Source organism: Rhinolophus ferrumequinum, chromosome 11 (assembly GCF_004115265.2).
Source record: "Rhinolophus ferrumequinum isolate MPI-CBG mRhiFer1 chromosome 11, mRhiFer1_v1.p, whole genome shotgun sequence".
Taxonomy (NCBI): domain Eukaryota; kingdom Metazoa; phylum Chordata; class Mammalia; order Chiroptera; family Rhinolophidae; genus Rhinolophus; species Rhinolophus ferrumequinum.
Window position 1 is genome coordinate 57,149,589 of NC_046294.1, and position 13,811 is coordinate 57,163,399.

General features: G+C 36.7%; 1 protein-coding gene across 21 annotated transcripts in view; it reads right to left on the reverse strand.

Annotated features, from left to right (window-relative positions):
* The window catches only part of DLG2 (discs large MAGUK scaffold protein 2), a 1,874,701-nt gene that overhangs the window by 430,091 nt on the left and 1,430,799 nt on the right, over positions 1-13,811 (reverse strand). For 16 of the 21 annotated variants that reach the window (XM_033121658.1, XM_033121660.1, XM_033121664.1 and 13 more), the window contains one exon: positions 4,169-4,324. The exons of the other annotated variants lie outside the window; for them this stretch is intronic. In XM_033121658.1, the coding sequence (XP_032977549.1) occupies positions 4,169-4,324 (156 nt within the window). The remainder of the gene's footprint in view (positions 1-4,168; positions 4,325-13,811) is intronic. 21 annotated transcript variants of the gene reach the window in all.

A 13,811-nucleotide genomic window follows, 5' to 3' on the forward strand; every position in this document is an offset into this window, starting at 1 on the left:
TTTCAGGGGGTGTCTTATTTTTTTCATGTACAACAATCTACATTTATTCAAACACAGTCATGTCACCTTCCGGAACATCGTCATAACGTACTAAATGCGTCCGTCTGGCTGATGATATTAACTGGGGTTTATTTTTGGGGTAGGTCTTATTTTCGGGGAAACATGGTATGTGTGTGCTTCTGAAATAGACTGGTATATTCCAAATGCCCTGAAAAATACATATTACCATATATTGCAATGTAAAGGTTAGGCATTTCTTTAACCTTTCTTATATTTTTTGGTTGGCTTTTTTAGTTTACACCTTTGTAAAGTGTCCAAATATAGGATCTTGCACTTTGTCAGTGCTTGATAAATCTTGGTTGAATGAATTGATAGCTTTGTTCTTATAATATCCTTTTCAGGGCAGAATATCTTCCAAAATACTTTTGTTTTACCAAGAGTAGAAGTAAGACGTGGACCCATGAAGACAGTGGATTGGGTTCCTTATCATTACTAGAGTTGAATAAGGGTTTGTCTATCTAAGTTCTCACCTATCTCTGAGATTCTCTAAGTTATTTAAGGTCACAGTGGAAAAAGCAAGTGATGGTGTCATCAATGGAACTAGACTCCTTGAACTTATTTCTTAAAGTATTGGCCAAATTTCAAGAAACATCTGCTCAGAGAGATATTTCCCATTGGAGAGGAAATAAATAACCTCTGAAAGGAATGGCTCAGTCTTCGTGAAGAACTGTTACCTAGTGAATCTATAATGTGGACACTGACGAACAAGATAACGTAAGGTGAAAGTGCAATACACAGTGAATCTAGTCTATTGTTTTTGTTTTCACGCATGGATTCATCAATTTCTGGAGTTGTTTTATGTACCTACTAAGAACTGAGTAAAGCACAGCTTGAACCATGACCTGTTCCTGGAACAGCTATCTGTCTGCTTGTCTGCCGATGATTTTATTTCCGTGTTTATTTAGTTACTCAATAATTCTGAGCTCGTGCTGTGCCAGGCACTATGCTAAGTGTTAAGGGTATCGCAGTGTGCAAAATAGACACAATTCCATAAACTGAGCTTACAGCACAGAGTGAGACATTTAGTTTAAAAATCACATAAATAAATGTACAATAATAAATTGCTTGCATCTTACGAAAAATGAGGCAATACAATAGGGGACCAAATTTTCTCTTTCAGGGAGGTTCTCTGAGGAAGTGCAATTTAAGCTTAGATCTAAGATGACCAGAAGTTAACCAGGCGAAGTGTAAGAGCTTTTCAGTTTGAGGAAGGAGCATGTGTGAAGCGCTTGAGACAGGAAGAGATTTAGTGCCTTTTGTGAATGTAAATAGTGTGGTCAGCAAAGAGAAGATGTTTAAGAGGCAGGCAGGGGTGAGATCATGCATAGCTTGGATGCTATGTTAATGATTTTGCATTTTATACCAATGCAAAAGGAGAGAAAGAGATCTGATCTGTACTTTTACAGACCACTTTGGCTGCACTGAGTGTAAACCAGGAGGATGACAGGGGAAGTGGTGAGACCAATTAGGAGGCTATTGTAGATGGGAGAGGATGGAGGCTTGGCTTACAGTGGTGGAAATAGAAGTGGAGGAGAATAAATAGACTTGAAGTACATTTTGTTTGAAGTACATTTTGGAGGTAGAATTAACAAGAGTTGAAGATAATTGGATGATGGGTGTGAAGGAGAACAATATAATTCTCAGGTGCTTGGCTTGGATAATGGGCTAGATGTATGTGCCATTTACTGAATTGAGAAAGTGTGAAAGGGTAACAAAGTGGGGTGAAATCAAGAATTACAATATCAGTGTATTGGTAAAAATACCACTAAAATGTGTGTGTGTGTGTGCCTGTGTGATTTCTTTTTCTAGCAATGAAGGATAAAATATGAAAAAAGGAAAAAAAAAAGGGAAAAAAAAGGGAACAGAATTAGAATAGAAAATAAAATTCCCAAAGGGGGGATAGAGGGTGGGGGCTGGGAACTGATGTATTTTGGATTGCTGAGGGTGTTTAATTTAAAAAAGACATATTCAACATTATACTATAATTTTTTAATTTTGGAAAAATAAAATTAAAAAGTAAACCCTGTGGTTTTCATATTACAGATTACAGAAAGTGGACTAAAAGGAATCATATCTGGTGGGCTCACCCAAAATGTAGATTCTATCATCTGCTTATTGTTTTTGGTGAGTTTTAAGGAGGGATGCATCAAAATCCCTAGTGGAATGCAAGAAATGTAACTTTTATGTTTACCATAAAAGAGCACAGGTTAACAAAAACAAAACAAAACAAAACAAAACAAAACAAAATCATTGACACTGAGCCAGAAGAAGGGAGATGAGAAGGCAGGATAAAAATAGAGAAAGAAAAGAAAAAGAGAAATGGGTGGGGAATTTTTCAAGCAAGCAAAGACATCTCTGCCATCATGTCTGCGCTGATGTGGGTGCTAATGGTCCCCTGGGTGTGAATCCCAGCCCTGCCACTCATCAGTGGATGATCACGGGCACATCAGGTAACTTCTCAAGCCTCGGTTTTATTTGTAAATTGAAGACAGTGACACCATCTACCTCCCAAGGTGACTGTCAAGGTTAAAAGAAATAATTCATAAGACGTGCTTAATAAAATCCCTGGCACAGAGAAAGAGCTCAGTAATGGTGAGCTGCCTTTACCTAGCTGCCTACAGATGCGGAAAGTACTAGAAAGTGGTTCCTGCAGGTGTGTGCACCTTCTCACTTCCCTATGGCGATGGTGAGTTTGCTCTCTTCAAAATCATAGAGTTCACTGTATAAAAAAATAGTTTTTATGATTTGTTAAAAATATAGGAGGATTTAATTAATATTTACAAGGCATTCTCAAATGTTATTAGGGTTTAATTATTGCAAATTAGTGAAAATGCCCCAGCTGATTAATAGCCAAAAATATGTCTTCTCATTTATTTCTAGAAATGTTAGATATAATTTAAAATGGGTTATTTAACTCCCCAGAGAAGTCAGTAATTGACTTCAAAACATTATTTGGAAATATCAAAAAGTAGAGATAACGTTCTAAGGGGACTCTCTTGATATAGTCATTTTCCCTTTGAATCATTCTAAAATCTATATTTTCTCAGCTCTATCAATATTATGAAGACATATGATGATATTCTATCTGAAAATATAACTATATTAAGCATCCCATTATATCTAGGAACATTACAATTGCGAGCTCTCGATTTAAACTGAATTGGAACTACCTTATGGAACACTAGATTCTCTTTTTCTTATTCCCCTCTCTCTCTGATTTCGTTTACTATGTGAAGATGGGGTTTTATTATTACCATACATATGCTTTAGAATATTAATGCAAAACTAAGTCCAACTTTTAGATTTAAAATAATTTGTTTATAAAGTTGTAGAAAGACTCAGCATTCTAAGGTCAAATCTGGAATCTACATTTTTTGGCAATATAGTACTAAGGACAATACTTTAACTTCATTGACCTTTATACATATATTATATATATATATATATATATATATATATATATATATATATATGTATATATGTATATATATATATATACATAAAATATGGGAATAACTAAATAAGAGAACATATGTAATCACTTAGCTTGATAACATACTGTAAAGATTATATTCTTTGTGGTTAGATAGAACCATCTACTTATGTAGCTTTTGGACAAGTTGTTTAATACCTGAAGGAGTCAGTTAAATTATGGCATTAATTTAATACTTTAGTTAAAACATTAAATGGTGATAATAGTACCTATTTCTTAGGCTATGTTATGCCTGCAGCACAGTAAGTGCTTATTAAATATTATCCAAACATGTACTCAATAAATGTTCATTCATTCTTCTAAGGGAAATAGCACTAATTAAATTTCAAAATTAATTCTTTTGGAAAAATATAATTAACAGGTCATTAAAAATGCAGGGGACCAAGAACATGTGGAGCATCATGTGGTCATGTCTGAGTGCGCTATGAAAACACCAGGGAAAAAAAAGGGGGCAATGTTCTTAATGTCTCCCATTGCACCAAGGCAGCAGGACATCTCTCCAACTTGAGGAAGATGTCGAGTGCAAGAGAAGTGAGCAGAGGAGGATTCTACCCACTCATCATTGTGGAAGCACATGCATTTCGAGAAGATGAAGTGAGGAAGCGCATGCAGTACCTGGTCATCTCAGAGTCAGGGAGCAGGCCTAGGTGGTAGTGGGGGTAGGGAGCTGAGAGAAGGAAGCTTTTGTCACACTCAACAGGGGAATAGTGCCTGGGAGAAGGAGGCTTATCACACAGTTTGTTCACAGTGCTGTAAACAGGTTCCGGAGGCCTGGTGATACAAGAGGAAGAGAAAGAGATGCATGGTTAGCACACACACTGGACCACTGTGCAACTAGTAGTATTTCACCATATGCACAAGTAAAGACCCGAAACAGTGTTATGGGCTTCATTAGGCCTGAGTTAAGGGTCTTTTTAGGAAACAGGATCTCTGGTTAGAAATTAGAACTTCAGCGCACATTTGGCAGGACTGAAATTCATATGCCAAATACCTCAACAGAGTCATAATCAACCTATAAATGCCATGCCTTTTTGGATATCCAATCTGAAATGCCAAACTTAGGGATCCTCTGACATGGCTTATTTTTATTTTATTAGTTTCAGGTATACAAAACAATGTAATAGTTAGACATTTATACTGCACACAAAGTGATAGTCCCCTTCCCCCAACCTACTACCCCTCTGACATCGTATATAGCTATTACAATTCCATTGACTCTATTCCCTATGCTGTACTGCACATTTAGTGACCATATATATGTGTATATATATATATATGTAATAATTATACTGGACATTCAGTATTATTCAGCTTCAGCTTCAGGTGTACAGCACAACGGTCAGGCATCTACACCATCCATGAAGTGGTCTCCCTAATAAGACAAATGCCCATCTAACATCCTACAAAATCTTTACAACATTATTGATTATATTCTATGGCTCCTTTTTAAACTTTAGTCTCATCTTAAATGTGAACTTCACAGAGGCATTCTCTGACCACCTTGGCCAGAACACCCTGTTATTTTTCACAGCACCTATTCTGCTTCACAATTTTTTTCTCAGCATGAAATAACCTTTGTTGGTTGTTTTGTTTAATTTATTATTGCCACTGTTACACCATAAATTTTATGAGGACATTTATTGAATTATGAAACAAATATAGGAATACAACTTCCTACATTTATATTGCATGTTTTGGGAAGGTGTTGGCCTTACCTAGGATTCTAATAGCTTATATAATTTTAGTGGTTCCTCTAAATGTTTCTTTATAGACTGTCACCTAACAACCGATTCAGAGAATTTTCTACAAAGACAATAATCATTTTAGTAAAATTTCTATTAAATGAATTAATCTAGGGATACTGAAACATTATCTAAAACAGCAACATTTTTATAGTTACTACTTACAATCATATATAGTATGATCAGACAAATTTTACCCATAATTTTTTTTTTTTTTGTCAAAGATCCATGTACTACAAAGTCCTTGGCAAAAAGAACAACAACAAAAACAAAAACAAAATAAAAAAACCTCACAGGTCTATCCCCTATTTTTAATATATGGTCTGAAATTGCTATCAATATCTTCCTTTTAAGATAATAATTGAAAGATATAAATTTAACTACCCAAAGCAATCTATAGAGTCAATGCAATCCCTATGAAAATAACAATCGCATTTTTCACAGAACTAGAACACAAGATCTTGAAATTTATGTGGAACCATAAAAGACCCCAAATAGCCATGGAAATCCTGAGAAAAAAAGAACAAAACTGGAGGCATCACACTATCTGATATCAAACTACAAGGCCATAGAAATCAAAACAGCATGATATTAGCATAAAAACAGACATATAGATCAATGGAACAGAATAGAGAGCCCAGAAATAAATCCATCCCTATATCATCATTTAATCTATGACAAAGACGCGAGAATTTACATTGGGGTAAAAACAGTCTATTCAATAAATGGTGCTGGAAAAACTGGACAGATACATGCAAAAAAATGAAACTGGTCCACTTTCTTACGCCACATACGAGAATAAACTCAAAATGGATTAAAGACTTAAATGGAAGACCCAAAACCATAAAACTCCTAGAAGAAAATATAGGAAGTAAACTCTCAGGCATTACCCTCAGTAATATTTTTACTGATATGTCTCTTAGGGCAAGGAAAACAAACAAAAGAATAATCAAATGGGACTACATCAAACTAAAAAGTTTTTTTCACAGAAAAGGAAACCATCAACAAAATAAAGACATCCTACTGAATAGGAGAAGCCATTTGCCAGTGACACATCTGATAAGGGGTTGATATCCAAAATTTATAAAAAACTCATACAACTGATCACCAAAAAATCCAAACAACCCAATTAAAAAATGGGCAGAGGACTTGAACTGACATTTTTCCAAAGAGGACATACAGCTACCCAATAGACATATGAAAAGATGCTCAACATCACTAATCATCAGAGAAGTTGAACTGAATTACGGCAGAATAGAATTACGGTAGCATGATGTTCGCTCAAAAGACGGCGTTAATCAAATGAATGCTAGGGTCATTCATTGTATCACAATTTTAATACAGTTTTTGTTTTCCTTTCTTAAAATGTGTATACATGTTTTTGGTACCCTCTGTATATATAGTACAGGATGAAAATCACAGCATAAGGAGTATAGTCAATGATATTGTAATAGCTACGTATGCACGATGTCAGATGGGTACTAGACTTGTTGGGGTTATCACTTTGTGAGGTGTGTAAATGTCTCATTATTATACTGTTTTGTACACATGAAACCAACAATAAAAAAAGAAAGATATAAATTTAAATGGAAGAACTGTCTGGCAGACTGGGCCCTGGACCCAGAAAGAGTAAGCTTGACTGGGAAAGTAAGGAGCAGGTCAGGACACAAGTCTGTTCGAACCCATTGGGGCTGCAAGACTCCAGAGGCTGCAAGTGGTAGCCAGGTGCCTAAGCAGAGATCCAGGAACTGTAGGTGGCAAACTCAGTGAGGGCACAGTCTGTGTTTCTGTAGCTCCAGCCCCCAAAAGTGGTCCCTAATGTATAAGAGATGCTCAATCAATGCTTCCTGAACTGATTGAGGGAGAAAAAGAACAGGGAGGAAAGGAGAATAAGCAAAGTATTAAAAACAAACTTTACCTAATTTATATTACTGTGGGCCAGTCATGGCTTACACACACCGTCTAGAGAATTGGATTCTTCCCTCACACAAAGCTTTCCACCACACAGAGAGAGACGCCTTGATTTGTTTATTTTGTATAACACTGCAGAGGGGCTGAGGATTGGCAGGAGGAACACAGATGACTATTTTGTCCTCCAGAATAATTATCTCAGTGGTAAGATGAGGTACCTTACTACAGAGTTGGATTGTTTTATCTTAGCGGTTAATATAGTAACATTTACAAGAAGAACTTTGAGTTTCTTAAATGAGATAGCCAAAATTATTCTTACTTTAGGGAAGCTGGCATATACTGGGGTGCCAAAAAAATGCATACACATGACTCGCATTCATCTTTTGTTATTGGTATATGTTGAGTATTACAATTTTAATACATTTTTTCCTTTCTTAAAATGTGTATACATTTTTTTTTTGGCACCCTCTACATTCTTACTTAAGACAAGTACTCCATTTTCAGAAAAACCTAGCAGGTTTGTAAGTTTCTGTTTATTGTTATACATATACACAATTTATAATGGTAAACACTAGCCTTTAATAAAGGCAGCTGCAAAATCATTCTTAAAAAGTGTTTTTTAAGTCAGGTTTTATAAGTTGAATTACTTGATGTAAAAGGAAAGACACTTTCAGTTAGCTACTGAAATACACCTTTTAAAATAGCCAGATTGGATACTGTTCTTGATTCTTGGCAGGGGGAGGGTCTGTTTTTGCTTTGTTGACACTTTCAACTTTATGAAGATTTGCACAAATTTCCCATGGTCTTGGAGACAGAAAGAATCACAGTGTCGGTCAGATAAAGAAAACACCTTGGGAGATCACAGTCTTTTCTGCACCTAAAATGTGGTTGTCCACACAAAAATTAAGCTTGGAAAGGGCTCTGTATTAATGAATTGCACAAATATCAATCAAATAAAAAATGAGGGGGATCTAAGGAAATTATTCTGGGTAGATTATCACAAGAGGTCCACTCTGAGATACAGCTGCTTGGTAGACATGGCTGGATAGCCTCCCAAACATCCACTTATTCCTTTTTTCTTACTAATAGAAACCCCATTTTCTGCTGATCACCTTTTCTGTAATAAAGACTTTTTCAGCCTCCCTTGTAGGCAGATGTGGCCCCATGAAGATGTCCAACACAATGTGATTTGAACAAAGGGTTTTGTGGGAATCCTGCACTTATTGCCTGAAGAGAAGCTGATTTTTTGGGACTTCTGCAATACTGCTCTCTCTCCTACTTCCTCCCTGCTGACTTGGAACCCATGTATGATAGCTGGGACTTCAGTGGTCATCTTAAACCATGAAGTAACCTTGAGGATGAAGGCAAACAATATAGATAGTGGAGCACAATGTCAGAGCTTGTGTCACTGAAGATACGGAGTGATACTATACTGCTTCTGTACTAGCTACCTCTGGATTTCTTTGATGTGGGATAAAAATAAACTATCTTGTTTAAACTAACGTCATTTTTTGTTTCTAAACAGGACCTAATATTAACAGACATAATCCCACAAAATATAAGAACGATCATCTAATACAAAGAAATAACTATAGATAGGGCCTGCCATAGGCAATAATACGTTTAATTATATTGGAGGTTCATATAACATCTATATACACAGAAAAATATAAAGGATGTTTTTTATGACTACATAATTTAAAATCTGTGACTGTTTAGAGAACTCACTGCATCTTTATTTAAAAATATTGCATATATAAAATGGTAGCTGATCTAAACTGCCAGCACAGGGCCTAAGAATAAAGGAACTGATAACTTCTTTTAGGTCATAAAACATTTTCATGATGATGTCATCTCAGTAACATTGCAATTTCCGCTTAGGAGGGCTGATTCAATTTTCTTAGTCTGATGCTGACTCAACAGACCAAGAAAATAATGTTACCGAGTTTTCCCCCAGTCCTTTTACCTCGGCAGCATTGTAGTTTGAGAGAAATTACCAGAATCAAAGCTGGCTAATACATATCTTAAGAAAAAAATCCTACTTGTATCATACAAAACTAAATTAAGAGAAAATATTTTTACTCTCTGAACACGACAATAAATTCAAAACAATAAAAATGAGACCCTATACATTGCACACTGTTGAATTCTTGAGACTTTTACCTACATTCTTTTGGAACCATTTTATGGGTGTAATATTATTTCATGACTCGTATTTAGTAGATTTGGTGTTTAGAGCATGCTGAAATACATTATATTTCAGAAAAAAGGCTCTTATGTTTTTGTCTACAATCACTTCCAGAATTGTTTCATAGTGGACGGTTCCTTGCCTAAGCTTACCTACTCATGATTCAAAGTCTTATTAATGCAGAGATACAGCTACTAATATTGCAGACTCTTTTTTACCTATCTTTCAGTATTTCATTCTTTCATTCTATTTATTTGCATGTTATTTTGTACAGTCACTGGCTCAAGAGTAGATATATCAAATCCAGTTTCTTTTTTTGTGAGAACATTTGATATTTCAGAAGATGGGTAGATGAAAAACAAACAAGAACCAAAAAACACTTGGCAAACTTGACTAAGCCTTTCACAATACTGACAACATCCCCTTGTAACCAAAATGACTAAATTAAAAATGTCAGGGAGAATCTCCTTTCAAGTGGCATAACATGAGGTTCATATTTGAAGATTTCTGTGGGCTGCCCCTAGTTCCTGTAAGAGTCACCCCATGGACATGGTGCTCCTCAAAGACTTATCAGTTGACATTTAATTATAGTTGACATTCAATATTATTCTACTTTAGCTTCATATGTACAGCACAGTGGTCAGGCATCTACACAGTCTATGAAGTGATCCCCCGGTAAGTCCAGTGCCCATCTGACACCCTACGTAATAGTCATGGGATGTGAAGTACAGCATAGAGAATATAGTCAATGGTGTTTTAACAGCTATATATGGTGTCAGGTAGGTTGGGAGGGTTATCACTTTGTGAGGGGTGTAAATGTCTAACTATTACATTGCTTTGTATACCTGAAACTAATTAAATAACAACAACAACAACAAAAACTAGTTAGTGGTAAACTTGGAAAAAAAAAAGACTTATCAGCCCTGAGTTTCAGAAGGTCTAAAGCTAGCAGTCAGCATTCTTAGTATTTCCTTGCAGTTTTATTCTCTGTGACCTCTCTGACAGAAAAAATAAATAAATAAATTAAAATGCCAATTTATGAGCTGTCACCACGACCTGGGTGACAGGAACAGATGCCATCATCACTTCCCATTTATTTAGTAAAGAAATGCCACAGGGAAATTACTTTTGGCAGTGTGAAGCAGCCAGTCACAATAGAAAGGACCTGTTTATCCCATTATAACGCTTCAGAGTCACCTAGGTCAGAAGATAATGAATATGGAAATCCAATCTCAGGTACCTACTGGCTCTCTTCATTCTGTAGATGTCCCCAGAAGAGAGGAAAAGTAGTTAGTGTAATCTCTAAGTGAACTGCTAAACAACTCATTTATCTTGTTGTCCACTTCTCAGGGGCCCTAGATAAATGGCTTTGTAGTCTCCAGTGCTGAGCCATCAGCATATATTTGCATATCTATGGATTTATAATTATAGGCTCTTATAAGATATAATTAGCACACCCTGACCCTTGATGATCTCTCCCTTTTCTGAACTCCATTAACACTTGCACTTGCTATTCTATTTCTTTGGCATTTTCAATTGCTAATCCATAATGCTGGTGTATTACAGGGAGGTGCTTCATCTAACCCTATTCTAAGAAAAACTATCTTGCCTGCAACTGTCCCTTTTCATTTGCCCCACTTAACTACAACCCAGCTTAGTTCCCCTGTTAACCAATGCTTCTTAGACCAGGATTGGGCCCCTGACTCTGCAAACATGACCTGTATGGATAACAGGACTCAAAAAAAGTCTAGGCCAATCAGATTCTCCTATGGGATATGAATAAAGGGGCATTAAAAATGGATTATCAGCTGGTAGCATAAGGGAAAGACACAGACATATAGAGGGTAGCTGTAGTTGTATCCACTAATTACACAGCACCAGAGTAAAGCCCTACCCAATTTTGTTGCTCAAGTGTCTAGAGGTTCCTTGAGTCTAGAATAACAATCTGACTTCATTTTTTAAGGGCACTATTATGGCTCATGCTACTGAATTTCTCTGTTGGATCCCATATGATATTAGCTGTATAAGGAAAATAAACCAGAATCTCCCACCATATTCCTTTATAGGAGCTTAAGTCAGATCTGTTGCTTGCAATCAATAGAGTGAAAAGAAAACAGGCACTTTGTTTTTACTGTCTCTTTCAGATCATCTCAAGAAGACTACGCCACTCCAAGACAAAAGATGAAACCTTGGACCTCTGTGTAATCCCACAGTATCTGAGAGCCTGTCTTTAAAATTCTGACATGTTCTTCATTTAGATAATTCTATTGCCTAAAATATTGCATTCAAATATTATTATCTTAATTACTGAGCTTTTGGGTGCCCCCTTAAATTTGCACCTGATGTGCGTGCCTCAGTTGCCTTACCTTCGTCCCAGACCTATAGCAGAGCAATAAATGTTTCACACAACGGTGATGATGATAACGATGGTGATTGTAAACATTCATCTCTGTAGGAACTGAAGATACAAGGTCAAAGGAATATGACTCCTTTCTCTTAAAGGTAACAGTGATCCTGACTCACATTTTATTGAGTTTCTCTTTAAAGTGACTCGCAAGTTATTGAGTCCCTCCATTAAAGGGACTGCTCTCCACACCCTCAGGCAGTCTCTCAGGCAGGGCTCTTGTCTCAATGTACTCCTCCATTTGCTGCCCAGGGCTCTTTCTTTTCTAGACAATCAGCTCATAGAGGATCAGGACTGAATCTCATTTATCTTTCCTTCCCAATAGCTTTCCTGAATACAAGAATGTATAAATAAAGCACTACCATAGAAAAGAAATAGAGTTGTGTCAGAAAAGCGACCAGTACTTTTTATTCTCTCCTCCTGAGCTAGACCTAAAGGGAGAGCCTAAAATTGCAATAGGAAGGATTTGGGTTATATATTTGTATACCTGTGACCATAAATCTCTCCATCATATTGACCGATATGGATAAATCTGTAAATCATTCAAGATTCTCTACCTCTCATCCTTCTGTGGTCTTCCTTAGCTGCCCTAAATGGGAAGGGAGCATCTAGCCCCGTGCTCCTACAGAAGCAGGGCACAGAACCAAACGACATTAATGATGGCAGCTGGTTACCCAGGGCTCGGATCCCTAAGCACCTAGTATATTGCCGGACATCATTCAGAGGAAAAGGTTCTTTTTTTTTTTTTTTTTTAACTTTATAAGGGTGCCTCACACTCCTCTTTACAAACAATACATTGTTTTGTGGGCCAAGGATTTGGAGAAGTAAGCGTAAGAGGATTGAATTCCAGGCCTGGGCAAGATTTTGGGAAGTAACTAGAGGAGAAAAGAGAACACAGGACCAGGCTGTGAAAGATCGGCTCAACATGTGAATTTGACATTATAGTAATAAGGATTAAGGAAGAGACTGACTTCTCTTGAAATTTAAGCAGAGAAGTGTTAGTTATTTGCTGAAGGTGCTGTTAGAAACTTAAAAGTATACTATGGAGAAATCTGAGGAATGGATTGATTTGTCCCGGTGATTTGTAAGATCCCATTCATCCCCCTGTTTCTAAGCAACATCAGACTGGGCCCCCTACACTTCCCCTCAAGTCCTTGGAGTAGAGGCCTATTTTCATCAAAGTCACTTAACTTTTACAAAACTTAGTTTCTTCATTTTGGTGGTATTAAAAAAGTCTCCTCTGTATACCAGCAAAGTTGCAAACTGTAAAATTATACATAGAAGTAAATTATTATAAAATAGTGAGGTGAGCGCAAAGAAACAGAGCTGGTCTGGATTCTTGCTCTTCCCAATTTTACCCTGTGTGACCTTCTGCTGTTTCTTAACTTCTTTGAGGCTGAGCATCCGTATCTGTAAAGTGGGGATAGTAATATTTGCCTGAAGGTAGCTGTGAAGAAATAGGAAGAACGCTTGTAAAGTACCTAGCTCAGTGCATGACATTCACTGTGAGCTCACCAAATAGCACTGGTTTGACTCTCAGGCACTCCAGATCACAGAGATGCACAGCCTCTGCGAATGTGGCTCCCCACTAGGCAGTTCACATATTAGTTCTTTAATGTAATGTGGTTTATCTACAAGAGGGTGGGACAAAGGAAGTAACAATCAGTAGTATTTAATGTCACAAGACAGTACATAATGGGGCTTTCTAAGGACTCGCTTTTGCTACTGACATTGGAAAGGTAATTGATGCTCTATCATAGACCTGGAGGTTGCTGCTCACTTTCTCTGAACTTCTCAATTATTTTCATTGCCTCTCACAAGGTATCATCCCCAACTCTAACCTTTAATTAGTGCCTCTACCATCAATGATCTGCTTTCCTAGATGGCTTCCATGTATGGTGTCATAAGGAATTTGGGCCATAGGTAATTTGTTATTCATGATAGTCTATGTACCATAATCTATAAATATTTGCTTTTAAAAAGAGAAATTAGGATGAATTTACCATTTTCTCT